This window comes from Thunnus maccoyii, chromosome 6 (assembly GCF_910596095.1).
Source record: "Thunnus maccoyii chromosome 6, fThuMac1.1, whole genome shotgun sequence".
Taxonomy (NCBI): Eukaryota; Metazoa; Chordata; class Actinopteri; order Scombriformes; family Scombridae; genus Thunnus; species Thunnus maccoyii.
In genome coordinates, this window is record NC_056538.1 from 11,197,947 (window position 1) to 11,225,432 (window position 27,486).

A 27,486-nucleotide genomic window follows, 5' to 3' on the forward strand; every position below is an offset into this window, starting at 1 on the left:
ACCTTTTCGGGTAAAGAATGATAGAGAGAAATGGCAGAAATTTAAGCTGAAGGTGAATGTTTGATTATCAACTTCCAAAGTCATAACAAATGGTTGAATTTTGATGGTTTGTTACAGCTCAAAATTAGTGTTACTTTTGCCCAAATAGAATGTTTATTCTCTTTGAAAAGGATCACATGCAACTCTGCCAATCTCACCTCCCAAACAAAGCATCTCCAATCTAAGACTGACTCACTTTCTTGTCTTATTTCAGGGCAAGGCAGGAGTGAGTGATTTGTATGAGGGAAAAAGTATCTTTACCGTGTGCCTGCATGGCGTGTTACTGACTGACTTATTGAAAACAAGAGAGCAGCTTCAGGATTGAACCCCTGCTGTGTGTGTGTGTGTGTGTGTGTGTGTGTGTGTGTGTGTGTGTGTGTGTGTGTGTGTGTGTGTGTGTGTGTGCGTGCGTGCGTGTGTGCGTATATTACATTTGAAGAAGGCACTGAGTAATGATAACACATAAAAACCTTAAGATCTGAATGTGACTGGTTGGAAATGTTTTCTGTTTTATAGAAATCACTTTCACAATCTTGATGACAGTGGAGTTACGCTTCGTGTATATGATGGTACAGAATGTCATATATATGAAACTGTGATATAAATGCTTTAAAGAGTTTGTTTTTCAGTGTATGAAGAAATAGATTTTTTTTTTTTTCAGATGTTTGATTTATATTATTTTGTTGCAAACATTCTCAACAGTTTTGAACAACTCTGGTTTTATTGATACCTGATTTTATTCTTGGGGCAACTCTGTTTTATGTCACTGTCCAGACTTTACTTTTATAGAGCAAATTGTAACATTGAAGTGCTGTAAAATGGACATCCTTCTCAGTGAGAATTAAACATTGACTTGGGCCTCCAAGGATCTGCCACAGCAGACCTGAATCCAATTTTCAATCTGAAAAAAATCTGATGGATTTTAAACCTTCATCACTCCCTTCAAAACTCGCTTCTCATTGTTTCCAACAAATTTGATATCTGCAAATCTAACATATGATCTCTCACAGATAACACCAGTTTTTATTTTGTTTCCAGTCTTTTCTCACAGTTATCTGCATTCCCACGAACGATTGTATGATTGCTGTGGAACCGAGACGACCTGAGTGTTCTGGATGCCATCATTTTGTCACTGACAACTAACGAATTGTGCACTTCATTGACTGTATTAATTGGCATTTGAATTGCTGTCACAGAGCTAGTGAGACAACAGTGCCACCCACTCAACACAGTACTAACTTACCATCCTTGGCGAATGCACGATAGAAATCACACACAACCTCCTGGAAACGACCACTGATCAAACTCATAGCAAATGCTCTTCTTCGAGTGTGTCTTGGTGAAATGTGTACTGGTGTAGTTCTGTTCAAAAAGAGTTCTACTGTATGTTTTTTTTGTTTTGTTTTTTTTTGTTTGTTTTTTTAGAAAATGTTTTGATCCCTAGAGAGACCTCTAGTGAAATTTCTACATGAGATAAATATACTGTAAGTATATGTTGTGTATATCTGCAGTGTGCACATGGACACACACACTGACAAAAAGAATCCAACCTGCGCTGCGCGTAGGTTTTGACTCGCCGATGACTTTGCCTCATAGAGACTGAAGAGAAAAGTGGCTTTCTGGTTCATATGAAGTAGAGATTGGAAGTATGAATAAAAAAAAAAAATATTGAACAAATAGTGTTGCTATTTTTGGAGTTGATACTTGAACATTTATTATTCCATGAACATCATCAACCTTTAATCCCAAACACACCAAAAATACAAGAATACCATTAAAACTCTACTATCACACATCACAACAGAGCTGAAAAGACTCTTTGAGCTGCTGCTATTTTATGATGTCAACAAACTGAAAGTGACATTCATTTCATGGACGTTATTTTAACTTTCATAGAGGTTTTTCTCATGTTTCAGTGACATATTATGTGGACTCTTATTCCTGACAGGAAACACAGTTGTTATCCTTAAAGACCCAGTATGTATGACCTCAGGAGACTTTACACTACAGTAGTACAGGGGAAGATTGCATGAGGCACCAAGATGAAATATTTATCTGTTACTGCACTTTAAAAAAAAATAAAAATAAAAGCAAATCAAAACTTTAAAATATTGATGTTGCGCATTGAAAGCATTGTTATTTTGGGATCTGCACGTACAGTACATCTCATGAGATACTGTATATGTTAAGAGCAGTCTGTTTATAGGATTCCCATAGTTCCCTGTTGTCTCTCTTTGCATATATTGTCTATTATATATATAAGGAGAATTTAGGTGAAAGCTGCAATGTCAGTCCATGTCAGTGAGTGTAAAGAGAAGCAAACAGTTTAAACCAGCATTTCAGGTCCTGAAACAACAGAAATTTTACTGTAAAAAATGGGGAGCAACAAAATTAAGACATTGACAAACATAGTGTAAGGTATATTCATTGAATTTTATCATTTTATTGCAAAAAAAAACATTCTTAAATCCATTTTTAATGTTGCATTTTCTCAATTTTTCTGTTTTTTAATGTTTCTAATCTGAGTACTTAAACATACAGTATACTGCCTGTTTGATTGCTGCTTTCCACTATCAGTCATGTTCATTTCATTAAAGAAATTACAGGTAAACAGAAGACATTTGCACTATTGTATACCTTCCTTACAGTGTTAACAGGTGACTGGCAAAAGATGAACAACACTGCTTCACTAGCCTACAGCTTTGTTCTTTATTTTTGGTGAGAACATGTCAGTCTATGAATTTTTTTTTTAGGAGGCTGCTTGAGACACAAAAGATGTCAGGATGAAATCTGAAATATAATACGTCCCTGAATTTAAAAATTCATGTTAAGATTTTCCCCTTTTTCTGATATTCTTCAAAAATGAAAGTGTTCAACATTCAGCAACAGGGTTAGAAGGAGTGGGAGGAAGAGAGATAAAAATTTGATCCCCTTTCTTTTCATGTAAAAATAATAATTATGCAAACAATACTGAAACACAAATAGCTTATACAGATATATAAAAGCCAGATCAAGCTTTGACAACATTTGTGATTACTATGTCCCGTCTTATTCTATCCTCCTGCCCCAAATTCCAATTAACAACAGTAAACCTACAGTTTCTTGAAATTGCAACATCTGTATCATTGCATTGTGCACCCTGCCCTGACATCATGAGTTACTGCATCCTGTCTAATAGCCTAAATACATTTTATTTTGTCCTCCACCAGTATTTCAGTCTTGTTATTCCTTTATTGTTACATGAAGCCATTAAATTGCTTCATAATACTGCCAGAAAACCCGTCCCCTGAAGTAGTCCATTAGTCTCGGACCATGATGGGATGATGGGTGAGGTCGACGCGTCACTGTAATGAATCAAGGGGGAAGGGACGACGTTACGCGCAGCGCCCCACCAGCCTCTCATGTCCAATGAAGGCTGACATTGGATTTGCAAAGGGGGCGGGTGAATCCCACTTTCACACCGTGGCTGGTCGCAGAGGGCGGAGCTTCTTGACTGCGTTTGACAGCTGCGAAATAGAAAATGCATAGCGCATAGATGGTCTGGGGAACCATGCCGCTCCGAGGCAACCGAACTATCACAAGGAATGGGATGCAACATGCAGGCCCTTTATAGCTTACGAAAGCCCTCATAAATCTGGCCCCCTTGGAGAATAGGAAATACAAAATAATATAAAATAAGGGAAATAATTAGCTTTCATTGAGCAGATAAGCCTGGGCATTTTGGGGGCATGCACCGTGCGTTCTCGTTCCCGGTGACGGTGGAGCGCACTCGGACCAAGGAGCGCCTGGAGGCGAGTCTGGCCGGGTTGTGTGAGCTGGAGCTCCGCAAGCAGCGGCAGGAGTGCCTGGTACTCGGGGCGCTGGCTCTGGGAGACCCACTGATCCAGGACACCTCCAGAGGAGAGCTGTCGTGTTTCAGCAGCTGGGGGCAGGAAAACTTGACACTGAGGCGTCAGCTGGTAAGAAGTTTATGTTGAGTGATTTTTTACTTTACATGTTTGGATTCCTGCACTTTACCCTTGCATGGACCAAAGTCATACATAGTTAAGAATATCTAACAGCGAAAACAGCGGATCCTTATTGTAATCCGCTTGACCGTTGGATGGACTCTTGGTTTGGGCTGCGCCTTTTGTGTAGAGGTGACCTCTCTCTGCAAAAAAAGTTACTCAACTTGATTAATAGTGTCTCTGTTTGAAAGGATGTAATGCTTCTCTGTGGTTTCGGCTGAGATTTATGCCTGTGGGTAACGAAATCAGGGGGTGGAGCACCCGCCGTTTGTGGCACAGACCGACTATTTAATGGCCCATTGTTCCCTCATCACAGACTTTTGTAGTTTTTTACTACTTAACAAGCTCTTATTGGTGCTTTCTCCAGATCATAAAGGGGTGAATTATTCCTTTAGATGGTATGTCGTTGTAGCTAACAGTTTTATGTTCATAATTATCCTCCACATAATTGATGAGATAGTGCTCAAGACAAATGTCCCGCTGTGGCGCAGTGATGTCAGGATTAACATGAGAATTAAAAACTGGGTTAATCGTGACTGATAAAAGTTTCAGGGACGGCATTACTGCAAGAGCATATCCCCCAGAAAGTTTTACGCACCACTGAGCATCATCATCACTGTAAATGTTGTTATGTGTGGTGTAATTTTGTTTTTACTTCGTTATAAATTGAATGTTTTGGGATGTGGGAGTTGTGTTTCTCTCTGGCTGCTGCTCTTGCGCAGCCCGAAAGCTGTCTCAACATTGCTACAATAGGAAGCCATTATTAAAGAGGGTGAAAAAGAAATTAAATCAGCCGCCTCCTCTTCACGCCTCCTCCTCTCTTCCCTCCCTCCTTCTCCTCTGCCGGGAGCCTAACAATAGCCGCATATGGAGCAGAATACTAATGAAGCCTTCAGGCCTCAGTGAGAGGATAAGGCGTAGCCTATAGGTGGCCTTGTACACTGGCGTCAGTTGGCTATGGCATGATGTGGGCACTGTGCTTTATCTTTGCTTTAATGAGTGCACATTTCAGCTCGTGGACTTGCTTTATCATGTGATGGAAAGCAAAAATCAAGTAATAGAAAAAATCAATTTGAACGATTCATAATATGAGGGCCAAGTATTTCCAATGTGCCACACGCACCAGTCTGGTAAATGAGTGTCCCCTGGTGCTGGTGGAGCTGTCAGTCCGTTTCAGCCTGGCTTCACATCCACACACTGACGGGAAACAGCCATTTTCAAAGTCAATGAAGGAGTGACACGCGTTTCCCCGCAGGGCCGCATATTTTATCGTTTTCATTTTGTGCGCAGCTTGTCTGTGGATCGATGTTTATTAACTGTTATGCGCATCCAAGCGTGTGAGTAATTACACAGGGAATTCCTCCGAGATTTTTTTTTCCCTTTCCCAACAGGTCTCTAATTGAAGTCTCAAATTGAGTCTTCATAATATCAGGTCACCATCTGTGTCCGAGCCAAATCCCCAATCTCATCTCCTATGTAGGTTGTCGCCAAAATGTATAGATCACGTTGTGACACAGAAGCAACTGACCCATGAGACTGCCAGTGTGTGTCTGGTGTCTGTGCCTTGAACATGAATGTGGCCCCAGACAGGCTGAAGAGAGGCCTTTTCTTCTGGATACAGTGTGTGTGGGGTTGAAGGTGTTGACAGCTGTGGGACGCCAGACAGCAGCTGGGAAAGCATGAAGCTCTGACCTCCCTCTCAACTACCCCGCTGTGTGTGTTTGGAGAGAGTGGAGGAGAATATATGAATTGTGTATGAATGTGTGGCATACATACTGTGTGGAGGAGTGTTTACTTTTAGAAAAACTGAAGAGTTGTCAAATCATATTTTCTCTTTAAATTATAAATCGATTCAGTGGATTTTAAATTAAAGATTCCGTGTGTGTGTATCATCATCTGTGCATGTGTGTGTGTGTGTATGGGCATGTGCCTGCAGAAGGTTTTGCTTTTGTTTCGTGCCTTTGTTGAACGCTTGGCTCGCCATCGATCAGGTCGTGTGTGTCCGTGTGTTAAGACAGCAGCACATCATTAGCGAGAGTATGGAGTAGTCTACCCGGCAGTGACTGATCACTTGAATGGATCACTGGATGGTTTCCTCTGCTTTGTTCTGGCACACAAACATGAAAGTTGTCTTTGTGTTCTTTGGCTTCTTTGTGCATGAAGGCAATCAGGCAAATGAGTTTCTGAAAATACATGCAAACACACACACACACACAGACAGACAAACCAGGTTATCCAACACATATTTTGCAAACATTATCTTCATACACATGCCAAGAGGTGCATTCTGAGCTGGTGCCACAGCTGTCAGTCACATGAGCACAGCCTGGTGCACATCTCTCTTAAGAGACTCCATTCACAGCCATTGCATCCTGCTTCCCTGCCTACAAGCCACTGTGCACATAGGACAGAGTCAGAGCATGCTAATGAGTGCCATTCACTAAGGTTATGTAAGCGGTGTGTGTGTGTGTGTGTGTGTGTGTGTGTGTCTGTATAAACAGAATGTATCATTAAAATTTAATTTACCCTATTAAAATGAAGCATTTAAAATATGTGTGCGTGCTTGAAGAAAGAAGGGATCAGTGGTTTATTCAAGCAGTGGAACTGGGGGCAGGGTGTGTGCGTGTGTGTGTGTGTGCATGTGTGTGTGTTTCCGGTCTCCCACAGCCCTCTCTGCTTAGAGCCAGTCACAACATGCCTTAATTATAGAGAGTCCAACAGTGCGGCATGCCTTGTGTGCCCTGTTCCATAGATTTCTATATCCTGGTGATATCGTTTCAAAACCCTTGAGCCGGTGACTGATTAGAGGTCTATTCTACAGATCAGAAGCCTCTTTACAACAGCCAAGCTTCATAGCATGCCTTTTTTTCCCCCATCTCTTGTGGAAAAACTCTCATTCTCAATTGCTGTTGAGGATGTAACATGTGAAATAAATCACAAATCAGTCAATTCATTGTCCCAGATACACCTGCTGGTCAGTCTGTTTCACACAGAAAGAGCAGGAATACCCAGTGTGAAACAGCTTAATGGGTAGGTGAGGCTGGCTGCACCGTGTCCTCTGTCTCCCCCATCCCCCACCAGCCCGGGGCAGAGGAGGCAGTAAAACAGTAATGATACAGTGTGCAGAGTGTCAGGGAACCAGTGTGAGACCATTAATAAGAGAGTACAATCAAAGATCTGCCTGCAAAATGGTCCCTGCAATGAACCTCCTCCACAGCCACACGACGAAATGTTCTATGGTTTGTGGTTGATTTTTTCATCCACAAAAGGTTTGTTTGTGTTCTGCCTCATTATGTTTTAATAACCACGGTTTCCACAGTGTGTGTGTGCATTTGCGGGTATGGGCAGAAAGAGGCAGCAAGTAATCAATTGTGTGAAGCTGCATCATTGATTTAATTGATTTCCAGTAGTCTCCCCTCCTCCTCGCTATATCTTTACCTCACGTCAGTGGCTGAAACAAAGCTCCCCACTCCTCATTTCTGCCATACAAAACCATATTGATGTAGTAATGCTAATGCTTTGTTTACGGCAAGACAATAAGCACCCTTGTCGAGACAATAGGAATGACAGTGTTTGGGGTGAAGAGGTTGTGTTGGAGGCATAGGTTAGCTTGGGTCAATTGCCGCTCAACAGCATTTGTATTGTGAGCACATTTGTAGTCTGCAGGACAAAGGAGTCAGAGCTCAAGCACCGATTGGCGCACTGACCAAAAGATCACTCCGAGGGATCGTCGTCCAGACCTAGTTTCCTGTTTAATATAGGATTTTCTATCCTTTGCAGGTATAACACACACTGAGATGCTTGAGCTGTTGAGGAAGAGGTATGGAAATATTACTTGGTCCAGGAAAACTGACTTTAAAGGGAGAAAAAAACAGCTCAAAACATTTAGATAGATTTTGAGAGAACCTTTATGTGTCATATAAGCATTAAACCTTTGGCCATTCATTCAGTTATGGGACTGTCACACCCTGGATCAGTCTAAGGAATCATCCAGGATTGATTGTTTATTCCTCATCAGTTTAACATTTTTTTGAAGGAAGACTTGTTAAAAATGTTCTCCAGTATGACAAACTGTGCTTATCGACATTGTCTTGTCAGTTATGTTGCACATGTGCACACCCCAGGACCTGTCTACATTTCTTTCTCTAGACAGTATCGGCACAGATGTACACAGATGGTGCTCGGGGAGTGGAGAGCATTGTAACAGTTGTCTGACAGGCTCTCCATCATAGAGGGTGTGTAATGTAAAAAGTGTCACCTCGTTACGAGGACATGTTCAATCTTCTGGTAATGAAGTGTCTTAATGAGCCTTCAGTGTCAGCAGTATCACCTCCGACAAAATGGCACACCTTGTGTGTGTGTGTGTGTGTGTGTGCCATGCAGACAAGCTTCCGTGCAAGTGTCTGTTGATTTTAGTAAGTGTGTCACATGATTTCAATAGGAGACCGGCACAAATGCAAGTCCAATTTCACCGTGTGTGTGTGTGTGTGTGTGTGTGTACTTCTGTCTTTATGAGAGCTAAGTCAGGTCTTCACGGTCTGTTGTCACATGTAGTGCTGATCGTTAAGGTCAGGTTTAGCTGATTTTAAATTAATATAATCATTTGAGGGTCTTGGTCATGTTAAAGATGGAAGAGAAAACTGAATCACTATTTATCTGCTCATAAATGTTTGGCACATTTGTCTGTATATGCGGATAGCTTAAGTCCACATGTGTGAGCGTCTGTGTGTACGTATCCCCCACCAACATGAAAGAACACGCCCCCCACCCCTCGCCAACCTTCACAGACCCTTGAATTATTCATCTTCCAACTGACTGCTTCCTCTATAAACTTGCTTACATAAGAGTTCCTATTGACAGATATGGCTGCACAGAGATGCACTTCAGTGATGCACAGTGTTGGTCACATATGTGTTTTAGTAGTGCAGGAAAATCTACATCTGAGTTGTGACTTTATCTGTTTTGACATTATATGTTTACTCATTTGGGCTATTTTCATCCCTGTTAGCTGAAACAAAGGTAGAAAAACTACTTCTTGTATATTCACTGCAATAATAATGATGATAATGATAATTTCTTGCTTTAAATTGAAATATCCAGCTTTTGAAGGGACAGCTACTCTTACAAATGATTATGATTAAGTCATGAACTGACAACATGTCATCCTTTGTACGAGCTGAATTATTTTCTACTTTACATGTATCAAATTATGAACTTGGAGCAGAGCTTTTTATTATCAAAATTAATATATTGTATTCTAGACTCAATCTATCCATGCACTGGAATACAAATTTCAGAGATTATCTCGACCGATGATTATCTGAATCTCAAACAAAATGAGAGCCAGTGTGCAGCTGGAGAAACAAGTCTGGAAGGATTCGCAGCTGTGCTTCGTTCATTAGCATTTCTGCAAAAGAGTCATTTAAATGAGAGGAGCGTTTGAACTTTTTGTTTTGTTGTTGAAATCGCTGATTGTTGCTTCTTACCGTCTACTTGAAAATTACCTCTCAACAGCACAATCAAACAACCTGAGTGTGTGTGTGTTTGTGTTTCAGAGTGCTCTTCAGAGTTCCCCATGGGGCCTGATGCAGGCGCTGGAGCAGCAGGTGGGAGAGCTGAGGATCGACACCGACAATGGCTGCTACGATGGAGTTCAAGGAGACACGGGTGACAGTCGGCCGAGTTCTGGTACTTCCACAGTTTGAAACTATTTTTTTCATCACAAATCTGTCGTTCTTTTAATAGAGACTCTAAATGTGCACTATTTCATTTACTTACTCCCAATAAAGCAAGACTTTTTTTGCATAAAACATATTCTATATACAACAAATCACGTCTTTTCTCTTTGCATTTTGAAATATATGTGTCATGAATTTGCTCTTATTGTTACTTCATGCTCCAGTTGCTTGTAATTTTGTTATGTGGTCTATTATATGATGCGTGCTGAGATACTGCATGCTTCAAGCAGCATATTTTTAGAGAGCTGGAATGGTCAGTGAGCTATGATAAATGAGATACTCATCTCTTCTGCCCCACTAATTGTACTTTTTTGTCCCAGGTTTCTATGAGTCGAGTGAGGGACAGTCACCGAAAGGAAGATCTTGTTCCACTGAGCCTACAGAGACGCTCTCCTCCTGGGCTTACACCAACGACAGGCCAAAGTCTGTGGGTAAGAAAAACGAGACAACAAATGAGCACTCCGGTTTTTCATTTCTTCTTCCATGTGTATGTGAAGCCGTAGGCATTATAGCACTACAAGGCAGAGTAATATCTGTTAAATCAGAGCATGTATTCATCTCCCATTTTCTTTTTTTTCTAAAGTAGAAAAGATGATGATGCATTTTTGAATTCTCTTCTGCTGTCTATTGACTTGCAAATAATCTATAGACATTGAAAACCATTGATGTAGCTTTCTGATGTCATACTCAGGTTAAGTAGGGACTTATTTTGAAGCATGGAGCCAGAAAATCAGAAAATGTGGTTAGGATGAGGTAAAAAGAACCAGTGGCAACCACCACACCTAAGAGAGATAAATACAGACATAAAGTAAGCTTTAATACTCTTTTGATTGAAAAATAATGTTTTAAAACCACCACAAAGGTATACATGACATTAATAATTTAGACTCTAACATATTGTAGAAAGAATACAGACTTTATATTTCTATAGTGAATCTTGGGGTTCAAGCCATAGACACTATATTACCTGTCGACTCACACGAGAAAGTAACCTAATTAAGTTCACTGTATTAACCGGACAAACTTTAAAAAATGATGCTAATTTAAACATTGCCTTTCTTCTCCTTCCTCTGGTGAGTATCTATCATAAGAGCCCACTTTGAGGTGTGCCGATAAATAAAGGACTCTTTAATAAAGATGTTTCTGCCATTATTTTGTTATATGAGGACACTGTATGATGCATTACTGCTTACATCTTATTTATATACTATCATGTTTGTAGTATTATTATTATGTTATTGCACCTTGGCCTACTACAGTATTATTTTCTGTACTTAGGAGACCCCCTCATGCTGAATGGAGAAGTGGATATGCCAGTCCTACACACCACCCTACCCCGCTCTTTCTCTGCCCCGTACCCACCACTGGAGGGAATCGCAGAGGAGGGAACAGCAATGGACTCCTGGCAGTGGGACATCAGTGGAGGTAACCAAACCTGGCAACAGCAGCAGCCTACAGAGGACCAGATCACCAAGGAGGACTACCAGCAGGCATTGAGGGTAGAGGGCTACATCCTAAGTCTCATCCACCGTCACACCCTCTCACCACGGCCGTGTCAGCCTCGCACCACGCTGAGCCCCGACCCCCCATACTGCAGTGCCTCCGGACACAGCTCTTTACACAGGAGAACTCCCTCTCTTACCACAGAGCAACGCCTTCCTGACCCCCATCTTCAGCCCCAAGTTGACCTATTGGCAAACCCTAATAGCCAGAGCTGGGGTTGTGACCTGCTAGAGGGAGAGGCCCCATCTTTGGAGGAGGACTGTTATCTGGCTCTGCCCTACCCCCAGTCCAGGCCACACTCCCTGGCCGGGAGGCTACCGTCACCTCTGCCCTCCCTGGACCCCAACTGTGGTGTTGGGGCTCTTAACCTTTGTTGTGAACAGTCATCCCCCCAGCATTATCTACATCCACAACCCCCGATTCATCACAAGCACAGTCTAGTAAGTGCTCAGTATATCGCTGGACAAGCCTGTCATGCCCCTGTGCGCTCCCCCAGACACTATAATCCAGAGCAGCCTAAGCCCAACCGAGCAGCCACCTCTCCTGACCATCCCAACCCCAAGTCCAGAACATCTAAGAAGAGCCACAATGAGCGGCAGAGATCCAAGAAATCAAGCAGTAAAACCAGTCGATCCCAGTCTGAGAATAGCCTTCTTGCCCAGCGGATGCTGCCTGAGCGCAGGTACAGCACCACCGAGAGGCACCAAGGCAGAGGGGATCCGGCTCAGAACCAAGGCCAAGTTGCTGGGCTCCAAGCGGGCAACGACAGCAACAATGTGAGTCGACGCTGGTGCTCCAACCTTGAGCTCAGCCAAGACGAAGGGGAGACGCATGCAGGTCAAGCACATAGACGACCACCTCGAAAAGCTCGCCATGGTCATTCTTATCCCCACTCTCAACCTCAGAACTACCACCAGCAGCAACAGCAGCGCTGGCACCCAGACTTTCAGGAGAGAGCACCACTCTGTCAGGGAGAGGAGGGCTATGCAGGTGCTACCCCTGCAGAGTCTGAGTCCAGCATGAGTGAGGTGTATTCCCCAGCTTCCAGCTCTCTGTCCAGTGATTCAGATGAAAGTGGGGGGCTGGTGTGGCCCCAGCAGCTGCCACCACGCCTTGCTTCTACCTCCTCCTCATCTTCACCCTCACCACAGGCTACTGCCAACGCCCCCTCTCAGCCAAAGGCCTTCGTCAAGATTAAAGCGTCCCATGCTCTCAAAAAGAAGATCCTCAGATTCCGCTCAGGATCCCTCAAAGTCATGACCACTGTGTGAAACCTTCACTGTGTTGTAAAGCCATCATCATCTTTTGGTCACCACTCATATGTTGAATAATGGATCCAGTCTTTCTACTCTACCTACCTCTGATTACAGCATGATAGGGAGAGATATTCCCATTGATGGACATGATTAAAGATCTTTTGTCAGTAGTATCTGGTTGGATTTATCTTGTAGCTGACAACCATCAGACACCAGACTAATGGGCATTATCCTCTTCTAATTGATGATAACTGATGTGATGCCAAGTTACACTGTGTTGACATGGACCATGCTGAAGCTAATTGGCTTGATATGCTGCCATATTTTCTTGATGTCTGTTGGAGTCTTAGTTCCTACAGTGTAGAGTTTGACAAGTACAAGTCTACGTCACCACATCTCTTGAAATCAAAACAAGTGTTTTTTGGCACTGACCTGTCTAAAAAACTAGAAACCTTTTATGATACAAATATATGTCTACCTTTGGTTCTCTCAACCACAAAATTCTCAAAATCCATGGCCTGAAAGTGAATTTCTAAGCAGGGAATCAGAGTTTATTTCTCATTATGTTTTGCTCTGCCTCTTTGTCAACTGTGGATTCACACTGAAGTGAACTGTCCACTACCTCTTTTCCTCTGCCGGCTGCTTTAGGGACCAATCATTATAAACAGATGTGTGTGAGTCACGAATGGGGTTTTAGGGGCCATAGTAAGGGACTAGTGTAGATGCATGGATGCACATACTGTATGTATAAGTGCACAGGGACACAGACTTACACACTCTTGTAAATATGAGATAACCTGTATATACCATCATGTGGCCTTGTTTGGAATGAATGTAGTTTGTAAATAAATTTTGCTCTTAATTTTGGTACTGTAACACATTTTTATTTTTTTGTGTATTCTTGAAATCACCTTCCACTCAAAAATATATTTGGAAAAACCATATCAGACAGACATTGTTCCAAGCAGATTATGTGTGTATGTCTTAATACATGTGCAGAGGGGATCTTTAAATTTAAAATTGCCTAATTTGTCAGTTTGCTTATTGTTTGTATTCCTCAAGAAGCTAGTTTCTCTTGTCTGAAGGTAAATTGTTGGCCTGGAGGTGTAAAAAAAAAAAAAGAAAAGAAAAGAAAAAGTGACAGAACTGACACACATGTGCAAAGTGAGAGTTCGTTAAAGTCGCTCTCCACTCAAAAATATGTTTTTCCTCTTGTTCCTATAGTTGAATGTTTGAGCTTTTTTGTACAGAATGATGTATGTGAAGAGTTTGACACTAGAAGGCTGTTTTGACATTCATCTAATGAAAATGGAAAGTTTCTCTTTGCTCATTGAAAATCCAGTTTTAAGGGATGGACCTACGAGCAGGATTTTTTCAAATAATGAACTTGCACAAGTGTGATGTGGAAACTTGAAGCCTCCAGTGCACATACACTGAGAATGGACTTTACAGTGAAGTAGGAGACATCTTGTGTCCAGCAGTTAATCTTCTAAAATGAAATATATTTGCACAGTCAGAGATTCTGGAATTTTTAATGAGTGAGAAACAGTAGGTGTCATTTTAAGGATTTTAACAAGAAAATCAAACTTAGTTTGAGGGGAAAAAACATATCAGACACAAATTATTATTCAAAGAAGAATATTTTATATACATCTTTAATTTCAAAAAACATGACAAGTCCAAGTCATATGTGTCACATGTACAGTAGCTGTGCAGGAGAAGTGTAGCTCCCTCTTGTGGTCTTGGTGTAGAACTATTACACAGGAGGTCTGACTCTTTCATCACAATGGAAAGTGTACTGTTGCATAAGGTGAGGTGTTACAAAAACTAGCTATTAATTGTTTATTATATTAAATAATATTCATTTAATCTCAGTGTCTAATTTCTCACAACAAACTTGATGAATTACAACACACACACATACAAAGTAATACATCAAACCTGATAACTTCCCCTTGATGCCAGAAACACCTAGTAACCAAATCTGAGATCATCGGGGCCTGTCGGAGCCAGAAAACAGAAGTGGAAAGAGTTTTGTTGCATGAGACATGAATGTGCACAGGAAATATGGCAGATTGGCCAATAGTTCATGACTTGCAATCCTGAGACAACCCTGATAACATTTTAACGCATTTTAACTGCCTCTGCAAATGTTCAATCCAAAATAGTGCATACAAACAGCAAGGTTGGTGTGTTCACACTTTCATATCATATCAAACAAGAGTTTAACTGACAGGTAAATGTACCAAACAAGTTATTCTTAACTTGTCGATGGTGAAACACAGTGATTTGGATATCCAAGCTCAGTGCAGTGAGAAAGAAGAGCTCAGCATACAATAAATCAAAGTCAGTACACTCTCAGATTTTAGTCATCTCCTTTGCAGTGTTCGTGCTCTTGGTCTCAGTAGTAACGATGCTCATCCTGGGTGTAGGATCCTCGCTGATGAAGTTGAATATGTTGCGCAGAGAACGTGTCATGCTGTCCTTGAAGCCTCGGCCCAGACACACATAGAGGAGTGGGTTGATGCAGCTGTTGAAATATGCCAGGCAGAGCGCTAAAGCCTGTGCCAGGTAAATTGCCGGGCTGTTAGAGGAATGTCGAGGGGTATTCAATTCGATGAAGTCCAAAATGTGCAGAGGGAGCCAGCACAGGAAGAAACTCAACACCACAGCGATGATGACCCTCAGTGTCCGCTTGGAACGGGTCTGACCATGTGACATTCCACTCTGTGCTCTCCTGTACACCACGCAGTGACAGACCACAATAACCAGGAAAGGGAGGAAGAATCCCATCAGGAAGCGGAAGGAGGTGACGAGCCAGGCACTGTGTAATGAGGGGAACGCATTCTGACACTCTTGCTTGACTTCACCTATTTTGATCTGTTTTGTGAAGACAAATTGTGGGATGCTGCCTATCAGGGCCAGGCACCAGACAGCAACACACATGCACACAGCCTGCTTAGGTCGCCTGTTGTTCTGGCACCACACGGGTTTGCTGACCAGCAACCAACGATCCAGACTGATCAAAACCAGCTGCAAGATACTGCTGTACATCACCAGGTAAAACACGCTTTTGACCAGGGTGCAGGCCAGCGGGCCAAAGTGCCAGTGGTCATCATGGGCCAGAGGGACCATGAGCAGAGGGAGGGAGAGGCAGCACAGAAGATCAGCCAACGCAAGGTTGAGGAACCAGAGGGAAGTGACAGAGCGTTTCATGCAGAACCCAGTCACCCACAACACCAGGGCATTTCCAGGGACACCCAACAGAACCACAAGGCCGTAGAAGACCAGAGCGACTATCTGGATCGGCTGAATCGCAGGCACGAAATTGTCAATAAAATCAGGCAGATAATCGCTGTAATCAGTATAAGATTCATTGTCCAATGAGGCATCCATGGTTGGTTTAAACTGTAGATGTAAAATGTGTCAGAAATTAACAATATTTAGTGTTATGCTTAAATTAACATTTTAAATAAATGGACAACACAATAGACACCTTTGATATTAGGAAAAATCTTTAATCTAAAACAAAATTATTTGTTTTGTTCTGAAGAAAATCCCTAAATTAGTTCAACACAGTCAATTACTTGATTCAATTCTTGATAAAAATTTAAACAATTAAACCTTATTTAAGTTGAAATGTCTTTTAAATATTGTAAATCTGTAATTACATGGCAGTTAGAACATTTCAGACTTGACAAATTTCAACTTACAGTTTCAGTGTCCTGTTGATGTTGCACCCACACTGCTTGAAGGAAGTTATGTAGCTGTTCAGCTTTTGAGCGTGTTTTATACAACCAACCCAACCCAACCAACACACACACACACACACACACACACACACACACACACACACACACACACACACGGTTATCAAATAAAGCCTTTAAGTTCTTCACTGTAGAGTCTGTGGAGTAGTGGCTATATTCAACAATACGAAGGTTGTAATATAACACACCATAGTGCCTTAATCCAGCATTATATATACAGAAGAACTATGCCGTTTTTAAATGATAGTAAACCTAAAATAAAACTACAGAAGACAAGTGGTATCAGACAAAAAACCCCTCATAAACACTTTTTATGACACTTGTTCCACAATATGTATGCTGTACACTTTATCCAACCACCACTACCCTCAAGTGCAATATTTGTTCTAGTCCAATTTTACTATTACATTTTTTATTGCAACTTTTTTTTACTCTAACTTGTCTCCTCACTTTGTGACTATTTGTGTCTCATTACACTTCAAAGTTACTTTTTACTTTTCTGCAGTATTTAGTACCTAGTAGTAATTTCTTTGCATGGGAAATAATACAGTTTATCTCAAATGTCTTTTATAATACGAAAGTTTATCTTATCTTATCCTACCTTATCTTGAACATGATGCTATAGTATTTCTCTCACTTCCACATAAAACATCTGCACATACATTGCCTCATTTTATGTTCAGTTTTATGCTTCCTTGCAAGTACAGTAAATTTGAATGTGTTACATACAAGGCATATCAATGTTATTTCGATATGAACAAATGTTTTGCTTTTACAGTGCAGTTCCTGTTAAGCTGTTGAGAAAATTAGATCTAATTCTTAGTCATACACTGGTGATCATCCAGGAGTATTTCACAATACAATAAGTTACAAAAAGAAAAAGAAAAGGAATGTATCAGCTGCAATTTTCCATGACACAAAAGCAAAAAATGATTCAGTCTGACAGAGTTAGTAGATGGATTCAATATAATTTACACAGTTTGTGTAAAACAATATATTAGTTTGACCCAATTATGTAAAAAGTAGATTTTTTACTTTTTTTTTTCTTTCAATTTAATAAAGTTCAAACAGCACCCATCATTACCTGTATTAGTGGGACAAAAAATCTTTATTGTCAATTTAATAATAATCATTATCAATAATAATAATCATTTTTACAGTAACACAACAACATTTGCATATATACACATTATTCACAAATCAGCCTAAACACAAATTATTGAACTGAAAATTAAAAGTAAATTACATTAAAAACTACAATTCTCAGTGGCATCTAGAACTGTTAGCAAAGCGACTAGAGCTGCCTTCCTTTTCTTTTTTGGTTCAACATGCATGACAAACTGGCCAACCCTGTCCGACAAAAAGGAAATAAATAGCTGCTGACTAGTGGATTTTGTAACCTCATGAAAAATGCTGATTTTAAAAACAAACCTTTTTAGTCATTCACATAACGTATGATGAGGCATCTTATTTGTAATATGGCTAAATCAGTTAAAAATCACAGCTTACAACGCTTCAGAGGTGCTGGAGAGAGAAAAACAGCCAGTCAACCCAGACAATATTTTTACAGCGCTTCAATAAATACAGTACATACTGAGGGTATAACCAGGTTAATGTCCTCAGAAGCCGCCAGTGGGGTCAAAATGATGATCTATGAAAACGTTTAATAAGATACAAGCTGTATCAGTGACAGATATGAAGTATAGAAAAAGAACAAAACACAAACTTAAGAAAATTTGTTGCCATGCTTCTGTTTCCTCTTCTGCCACTGTGGTATAACTGACCCCATAAAAAATGGGGAAACAATGGGGGAACTGAAACACAAAATACATCATCAAAGTTTACTTGACAAGTTAAAAAAACAGCAAAGACACCATATTGCTCAATTCTCTGTCTCCAACTTCAGCAAGCTGACTTTTGTGCGTCTGTTTTTGCACTTGTGTACCTGTTCATCTTTATGTCCCCACATGTGCAGACATGCCTGTATATGTCTTTGTATAAACATCAATATACAGTAGATGTGGGAATGACATGACATGTCACAGTTGCTGTGTAGCTGTTTATCAGTGTTTGACATCTAACACGTATTTTCCTGCTTGTGTTTTCCTCTTTATCAACACCGGCTTTCAGTTCACATTTTGCATCATCTGTCACTGGTAAACCCCAGGTTGCTATGTTTTGCCATAGTTGTTGTCATACTTGATGTATGTTTCCTCACTGAGTCATCAGAGGTGAATACTGTAGGTCTCAGAGGTTAAGTCAGTTGAGGGCCGGCGCACTGCTCGGTGGAAGTGTGGGGGTGTCATCTCTAAATGCATCCGACTGAAGGTCTGCAGAAAGAAAAACACATTTTTTATATTATGTTTATCAAATATTCAACATCAAACTTTTGGCTTTCGCAACTTGTATTTTGAACTCAATAGAGATCCACAATGACTACTATGGAGACTAATTTCCTTTGAGCAAATAGTCATGCCAGTAACAGCACAAAAGACAGTACACAGAAGAGCTAATTAAAGAATCAACTATGTGCAGTTATTGCAGAGACCACACATAGAAGGGTTAATCAGTAATATGATATTTTGGTTATTTACTTAGGATGTGTGATTAAAGGCCAGCAAGCTCTTTATTTTTAGATTTTGGAGAAGTTTGAGACACCATTGTTTCCAAGCCAGCTGAAACAAGGTCAAACGAGCCCAAAACACGCTCCACAATAGGAGAAGTTGTGGACAGTATATAAGATGATGGTTTCTCATTCACTTTCAGGTTTTTCATCCCGTGATCAAAGCCTCGGTTTGCTCTGTATTACACTTGATGCACAGTGAACCCATTCACATTGAACTCTACCAGTTTCAAGTGTATTCTTTGAGTCTGAATATAAATATCAGTTTTTTGAGTTTAATACTATGTTGTGGGAGACCTGGAGATTTATTGGCCCATCTGAAGATTTTCCATAACAGATCAATTTAGGTTTTTGATCTTTTTGACCTAATTGAAAACTGAAACTTATGTTGTAGATGTGCTGAGTGTATTTTTAGCCATGCTGGTCACATGACTCTAAAGATGGCATTATCAGTCTGTCGGTCTGTCAGAAAGTCATGATAAGTCTTAACTGTTGGGTGGATTGCAATGAAATTTGGTAAAGATATTTGTTCCCCTGGGGATGGTTTGTAATAACTTTGGTGAACTTTTTATCTATAGTGCAATTAGCTCCAAAAATTGAATTTGTTCAATATTTTAGTTTATGGTCAAATATCTTTAAAACCAATGACATTCTCATGTACTTTTTGTACTTTTTGTTTTGTGCAAATTAGCAAATGTTAGCATGCTGACACGCTAAATGGTGAACATGTTAAACATTACATGCTAAACATCAACATGTTAGTACTGAGAATATGTTAGCATACTGACACCAGTGGTGTCAATATATTTTTGAAACAGGGCAGGGTGGAGAACCAAACGTAAAGTGTTGAGCACAGGTCAAGTTAGGGTTTCATGTATTTGTGTTTAAAGACACTGTATGTGCCTTAAAAGTTAACATGTCCTACCAGACTGAAAGCACGTAAGCTGATGTTTAAGTGTTTAAATTGTTTAAATAGATTTTTTTTAAATCACAAGGGGGAGGGTAAAGCAGAGAGTATGATAACACATCCAACTCACCAATGAGTGTCAAGCCTTGCTGCTGGTTCAGGATAACCGACGTCTCTTCTTCCTCCTCCTCCTCGTCTCCCCAGTCTGCAATGTTGGCGGGTGGGATGCACTGCTCCAAAAACAGGTCCTCTTCGTCTTCTTCCATGTCCATGTTCTCTGGAGGCCAGCGCAACTCTCCACTCTCCACCTCGCTCACCTCTGTGGGTTCCACAACGATGGAGGGTAGACGCTCCTTCTCATGGTCGTGGTCCAAGCTGTTCAATGAGGTCTCTGGGCCCAGGACAACCTCAACAGGGTCCGGGAAGATCTGGAGGAAAGTGGGGGAAGAGTGGTTGACTCAGAATTGAGTAGAAATGTCAGTTCGCAGTAAATTTAGCTTTAATGTGGGTAGATATTGTAAATCTGTACTGGTTTTTGATCACTTTAAAATAGAATATATTCCCCAGTCTTTGACCAGCCTGGTGTTTTATCATCATTTGTGTCCCTTCTGTTTTAAAAGTGATCTATAACAAACTTACCCTGACATCCTGTCTGAAACTATCAATATAGTCTTAATGTGATAAATGCAACAGGACTGGGCTGCAACAAACTCTATTTTATCTGATCTATTCACAGTACAATGATGGGACATACCTGGAATGGCGATCTTTGGTCCTTCCTTTGCATCTCGTCAGAGCTTGAATCTTGACCACTCATCTCCTCCATCCCTCTGCAGATGGAACAAAACTATCATGAGACCACAACTTAAACAAGACACAAATATACATGCTTAAGAAACAGGTACTTATTAAAATCCTTTCCCCTTTGAACATCCCGAGAAACCTACTTGAAATCTTTTTTATAGTATTCTTTCTTTTCTATGTGTGGAAACACTTTAACATTTACCTTCATGGGCATCCTTTCAAATGTATAAGACCCAAGAATCCCTAGAGTGCAAGTTCTGCAGAGATTTTACTGTACAGGGGTCAACTTCATTAGAAACCTCTTAAAGTTGCAATAAATAACTAGCTAATTTAGAACCTTTCACATACAGTATTTCTGTAGAATCTCTGTAGAAACTCAGTGTGAGTGTCACTGAGGAAACCTTTGAAATACCTTTTGAAACCCCATATTTATTCACAATCCAAAAGAAAAAACCTCTGTAAAGAACTGCATAGAAAATTGAAAATGCACTTTCTAAGTTTGCTTGGTTGGGTGTTTCTGGAGCAAATACTGTCTGCTGATGAGAAATATTTGTCACTCAGGTTAACATTAGGTTCTTTGCTAAATTTAATTAAATTTTCCTCCATAGTTTTGGATGGAGGATCTCCTTACATTGATTCTGTTGCTCTCTGATCATATTCCTCTTCAAAAGGTCATTTGCTTGTCAAGAACTATCCAAAACTCAGCAACAACAAAACCAGTAACATCTTCTAGACCTATTGATGGAACTTCTTAAGATTTATTTGAAACTACTCAGAATGCTAGATTAATGATGTATGCCACATAGGACAATACAACAAATGTTGCTGTGATTGATAGCTAACTAGATGCTGTAAGGTCTGACATTATGAGGAAGGGAATTTGCCCCTAAGCTGATGGCTTACTGGCCTTGTAACTCTCATGTTTAGCAGACTGTCTCCAACAGCACTAAAGTCCATACTCACTGACTCTGTGCTAAATCACATCTTCCGGTTCTCTATGAAATAACATCATAGCCCCATCATGCCCTTGTATTTCTAGCTGATTTACAGTATCCAATGTCCCACACTTTTGATTGGCCAGATATTTTCATTCCCTACATCTCATTGGCCAAAGCTAGTCTGACTATGTGAATTTTGTGCAAGTGTGTGTGTTTGCTCATCACATAGAGTCTCCTATCAAACACACACTCATACTCCAGATTATTGCAGAATAGGGTTTCAAACTCAAATAGGGTTTGAGTCAAAATGGATTGATGTCCTTTGCCGCTCATATTTTATTTATTTATCTGAGAGGGAGTCTGACTGAACAAACGTGCTGTTCTGTCTCTATCGACTCTTAAATTGGGCTGTGAGCTTTGGTGGCTGAACTCCATTTCTCAGCCACTGCTTGCAGACTAGACCATCACCCTAAAAAGTGTTATCTGTTGTAGTTGGTGTGAAACATACCAAAATCACTGCTGTTTTATTTTTGCAAAAGAAATTGGCCCTGAGACCCTCATCAGACCACTTCATGTTGGCTCCACAGTCTATAGCATCGGCAAAGTAGTCACTTGTTTCAGTTACATGCACGAGAGTCCATATCCAACTTCAATCTGTTTATGGTCTCCAGAAAAGCCGACGGGGGATTAAGAAGGACTGAGGATCTGTCCGAATCCTCTTTTTATCCCCCTCTCCTCCTCCCTCTCTTTTTCTTGCTGTCTCTCTGTGTCTGTTCTCTTCTCCAAAAGTAAAAATCATGGTTTGTTATCAGGCATGGTATAATGACACAACCTGTTAAATCTTGCTTACTCTTAAATAAAATTGCAGTTGAAAGACGGATGTGGTCTGCCTTTAGACCCTGTGGAAGGTACTTTTTGGTATTTGCTAACAGCAGCATGGGTCACATGTTACGTCAGACTATGGAGGGGCAATTTTGAAACTGCTTGTGAATTCTTCGTGAAAATGCAGGCAAATGTTGAGATATTCTGGTAGAGAACAAGAGGAAGTCAAACAGAGGAAAGGGTGTAAATATAGCTTCATTATTTCAGTATGTATGCTATCCTGTGGAGGAAGAAATGTTCAGATAACTTGTCTGTAAAAAGTAGCAATACCAGACAAAATACATACTCCATTATGAGTAAAAGTTCTGCATTTAAAATCTTACTCAATTAAGTAAAAAGTTGTCAAAAGTTTGGATACACCTTCCCATGCACTTGAATGAGAAAGTGTGTCCAAAGTTTACTGGTACTGTAAGTATCAACAAAATGCAATTAAATGCTATGTAAAAGTAATTAAAGTATCAAGTTAAAGTACTTATTTTGTAGTCAGTGCTATATTATTATATTATTGGATCATTATTACTGATGCATTACCATGTAAGAAGTACTTAAACAGTGTAGTTGGTGGATGTGCAGCTGATTTTAACTATTTTATAGTTAAAATCAGCAATCTGACATTTTCGGACCACCATTCGAGTTGGTTTAGTCCAACCCGTCGTGAAAGAGAGACAGACAGAGCAGAGCTTTTCCTCATGGCACCAAAGTGTCTGAATTAACAGTCAAATGTTCAGCAGTGGGAAGTAACCCAATTAGACTTCTGCAGAATACTTTGCTTTATTTTCAGTTTTAGTCAGACTTTGGATGGAATTACCTTTGAATATGATGATGCTCTGTGCTTTGTGCTGTGCTTTAATTAATATGATTATTCTGATTTTCTCATACAGGGTAAATGAGAGCTGCAAGTTTACTCTAAGAGGAAGTAAGGTCTAGTCCTTAACTAACATGGCCCTTTTAAGTCTTGAGGCAAAAGTCACCTTCTGAGCTGTGCATTAAAATAGTCCTTGATTTGAGATAATGTCAGTTAAAATAATCTGCTTTTGAAGTTATGATTATTTATTCCTGTATAACATCACAACTACATCAGCTGGTGGTGCTAATAGCTTCCACTAGAACCCGTATGTGGGATTGGAATTAGATAGTTGTTGTGAGGCCATTTCATTCATCTAATTTGTTTTTACTTTGCTGCAATTGTTAGACTTTGAAGATGAACTTGTGAATATTGAGAATAGCAACCCTCAGGTTTAACATTGTTTGACCAGGTTTAATTATACAAATCATATGGTGATGTGTTGTGAGACTATTTCATTAATATAAATTGTTTGTCCTTGTTTAACCTTGAAGAAAGCCCAGTAACCTGTAACCTACTAACATTTCAGGCTACATAATGATTTTATAAATATAATTTCAAATGTGAAATAGCCATTTTTCTAATAATCATTTCCTGTCCTGATCCACCCAATTATATACTGTTCTTGATGTATTCCTGGTTCTCATAGCACCCTCAATCAAACTAATCTAGACTAGTGTAGGTGGCTGTTTCTTGACTTAATCCCACCAATTATGTATCTCTCCAAGTTTGCTCCCACATTTTAATAATAACCAGGCACCTATGGCTGTAACTATTGTTGTGAAATGAATGTAGTACAATATTTCACTCATTTACTTTCCACGATGCCAAGCAACACCGCTGTTTAGATGTAAATGAAGTAAAGGAAGGGAGCAACTAAATCTCAGAGCTGCTCAGTATTTTAAAGGGAGCTTTTGAGAAAATGACACAAAATTTATGACAAATGATTGTTTTGGGAAGGTATACTATATGTTCCACAGCAGGATAAAGGAATACAGTGTATTTCAAGGTCTAAACTCAAACTATGTCTATATCTTTAATGAATGCCAGTAACACACATGCACAGAGACATTTTAAGTTACACTGTTAGAAATATTGGTTTGTCTGTCCTTCCGCCACTGAAATGGTGACCCCTTTACTTTTCCTCTAGCATCACCATGATGTGGACATTTGTGATTGTAAATTAAATATCGCAACAGCTTTTGGAGGGATTCCCTTTATGTTTCCATGAATTGGAATTTTGGGGATCCCTTAACTTTTCATACAGTCAGGACCAACCTTACTGTGAAGTGTTCAGGTCATTAACTGCAAACATGGTCTAAAAATGTCTAAAAAAAATTTTGAAATCCTTTGGCTAATGTGTGATACCAGCTTTGTGTTTTTGGTTTATTTGAATATATTCAACAGTTGAGAATTTTAAAAATTGCATCAGTGAGTTTCTCTCCTGCTCTCACCTCATTCCCTTTATCTTTCTGTCTCATATTGAATTACTCTGAATAGAATTGAAATGAATTGAATTTAGCTTAGTTTTCTTTTGGATTGACTTAATTTGACAGATTAACAGTCCTATCAACACGTTTAAATTCATTGTACAATATGACAACCGACGAAACACTAAGCCAGTTTGCACAACTGTCAGAATGAGGACGCCCTGTTCTCGCCTAAATAGGATCAGCTTTAGGAGGATGCTGTCATTTTTGACCCACTTGTGAATGTGCGCAGTCCTACAGTTCAATTTCTGATATTATGCTGCTGACAACTATGTCACACTAAGCTGTTTGAGAGCCACCTGGGATGGAAACTTTCAGCAGATATTATAAAGCTTAACCTCAATGTAATCCCTCTCATATACACTCCCACTAAACACCTGCACGTTTCAGCTCAGTCAACAATCAGTCTTTGTTTGTACAGTGGACTGTATTATGCGTACCACAGATTTAAACGTACAGTATAACAGTTGCTATTCAAAATGTTACTGACAGATGCTTACTGTTACTTACTTACAAAAAAACGATACTTTATGAATAAACCAAAATGATGTGAAAATGGCTGGTTTGTAGATAATGAATTAATGAAGGCTCAGTGAAATGATAAAATAAATTCTATCTCACGGGAAGATTAAAAAGGTTTTATTCCAACTGACCGGCACTAAAAGACACGTCTTCGTCACTATCCACAGTCACTAAACAGCTAAGATTAGTGTAATCAGGAACAAGAAACACCTACCTCACCTATACTTTGTGCTAGTAAACTTAATAGCAGTGGTGACTATTTACTGTCCTGTTTCCATCACTGAAACTATTTGCTATCACTTTCTCATTTCATTACTGGCAAGTTTGACTTCTTTGTATTTTTGGAGTCACTTTTGTGTCCATTTTAATTCAAAGGATGACACATTAGCAACAATCTTATTAAAAAATTTTTAAGGGTTTCTTAGGAACATGCTGCTCATACGCAATGAATGAAGTAGTGCTGAGGGGACACCACAGCTGGCTATGAGGTTTTCCTGTTGTTTTTTTCCTGTTACACTTCTCTAGCATCATTAGAGTTGTACTGTTATATGATTATTAACACGAGTAATATATCTTGTATCAGGTGGACTGATAGCACCATTTATTGGGCTCAGAACATCTGTTCATCACTTCACAACCACAGCAAACTCTCATAAAGGTGACGACCTGCGGTGACCCTCAAATACCTTCAGAAGGCTTTCACATTCACACAGGAAGTGACATAGAAACGCATTTGCACACCTGACCACATATGAAGAGATGGTTTCTGGAAGGCACAGAACCTTCTACATCTGTTATGTAATGAATTATAATGACCCATCTTGTCCAAAACACTCAAACACTTAAACTCATCTCCACCTGCTGACTTTGCCTGATTTTATCTTCATGTCACCACAGAAATTGATCTACATCAAGTGTGAACTTTCACTATAGCTATTTTGTGTGCATTTGTGGACATGAAGGGAAATTCTGCCAGAAATACCCCGCAGAATTTCTTAGTATGAATTAGTGCCTCTAAAAACACACAAACGACAGCAGCTTCTTACCCCTCAGTTGCAGTCAGGCAGATGTCTTCTTCATCTTGGCACAGCTCCACAGTGGTGAAGCCCGGCTCCTCCACAGCAGGTCCAGACGGCATGAGAGGGGGTGCAGCAGGAGGTGAGCAGCTCCCACAGCATTCCCCCTCCGCAGAGCCCTCACTGAGGCTTTTGGCCTCCAGGGCGAAGCCTGGATAAGGGGGTGCAACACCCTCAGGTGTTCAGCAGAAGCTCAGGAGACGGAGGAGTGTCTAATGCCCTTTGTCAGTTAGGACAGCACCTGTCTGGCTTGTCCGGGGTCAGTGCTGAGTTTGAATTTGTCTGCTAGCCCAAAGCCTGCATGCGCTCCCTTGTCTCCTGTATCCAACTTCCTTCCTCATGTCTCTCTCAATATCCCTCCCTGTCCCACCCCACCCTACTGCCAGGCTTTGGAGAGGAGCGGGATTAACGTCTCTTTCGATTACAGAGACTGGATGGGTGACGTCAGCCAGGCTTGACAGTCCCCTCTGATGAGTTGGCACACTGGGTCGCTGGTGCATCTGTAAAGAAGCATATAAAGGGTGCACAGATGGCACATGGCCCCACTGTTGATGGAAGCTAAGTTTACTGAACTGCTCACAAAATGGTCAAGAAGTTCAGCAGCAACTTAATTTGATGTCCTCTCTACTTCCCTCATCCTGTGTGTTTGTCCACCATGTCTCCCTCTCTCTCTGTTCTCAACTGTGTGTGTGCCGTTGCTCCATCAGTGGATTTAGATTTGGACGATTCATGGAATTAGCCCAGGGATCAAGGGCTCAGGGATGGGGAGGGGATAGATAACATGGCAGCAACTATTGCTAAACAGATAGAGTTCTGTTAACAGCAGTATGTAATCCCCTCTGTGGGTTAAGTCAGTAGGCTATATATGGAACAAGGTAGTGAGGAAGCCGGCACAGCGTGAAGGACATCGTGCCTCTGCTGAACTTTGGAATCCTATTAATTTTCCAACATTTGTAATAGAATATACTTTATACACATGACCACAAGGGCGGTAAATTGTAAAAAAAAATATAATTAAAAAATTTAATTGAAAACATTATTCAATGAAAATAAGATTGGTGTGTCAAACTACTTGCTGGTAAGTAAG

General features: G+C 40.3%; 2 protein-coding genes across 3 annotated transcripts; one reads left to right on the top strand and one right to left on the bottom strand.

Moving 5' to 3' along the window:
* The first annotated feature begins 3,575 nt into the window (after window positions 1-3,575).
* LOC121899040 (dapper homolog 3-like) lies at window positions 3,576-13,450 on the top strand. 2 transcript variants are annotated; one of them, XM_042414594.1, is made up of 4 exons: window positions 3,576-3,998; window positions 9,602-9,734; window positions 10,105-10,215; window positions 11,063-13,450. In XM_042414594.1, the coding sequence occupies exons 1-4, from the start codon at window positions 3,768-3,770 to the stop codon at window positions 12,556-12,558; spliced, it is 1,971 nt and encodes a 656-aa protein (XP_042270528.1). In that variant the 5' UTR covers window positions 3,576-3,767; the 3' UTR covers window positions 12,559-13,450. The 2 variants fall into 2 exon arrangements, with proteins under 2 accessions (XP_042270528.1, XP_042270529.1); XM_042414595.1 differs by having other exon boundaries at window positions 11,066-13,450.
* Window positions 13,451-14,142: 692 nt separating this feature from the next.
* On the bottom strand, window positions 14,143-16,281 carry LOC121898999 (C5a anaphylatoxin chemotactic receptor 1). The gene is made up of 2 exons (XM_042414544.1): window positions 16,257-16,281; window positions 14,143-15,951 (listed from the first exon to the last, which is right to left on the bottom strand). Exon 2 carries the CDS (start codon window positions 15,937-15,939, stop codon window positions 14,902-14,904), a length of 1,038 nt encoding a protein of 345 aa, XP_042270478.1. The 5' UTR covers window positions 15,940-15,951; window positions 16,257-16,281; the 3' UTR covers window positions 14,143-14,901.
* Window positions 16,282-27,486: the final 11,205 nt, after the last annotated feature.

Bases quoted from the DNA above. Each gene is read 5' to 3' on its own strand.
- LOC121899040 (XM_042414594.1), top strand. From the start codon at position 3,768: ATGCACCGTGCGTTCTCGTTCCCGGTGACGGTGGAGCGCACTCGGACC. The intron at 9,735-10,104 runs GTACTTCCACAG...TTTTTGTCCCAG, and splicing joins TGACAGTCGGCCGAGTTCTG to GTTTCTATGAGTCGAGTGAG. The intron at 10,216-11,062 runs GTAAGAAAAACG...TTCTGTACTTAG, and splicing joins CGACAGGCCAAAGTCTGTGG to GAGACCCCCTCATGCTGAAT.
- LOC121898999 (XM_042414544.1), bottom strand. From the start codon at position 15,939: ATGGATGCCTCATTGGACAATGAATCTTATACTGATTACAGCGATTAT.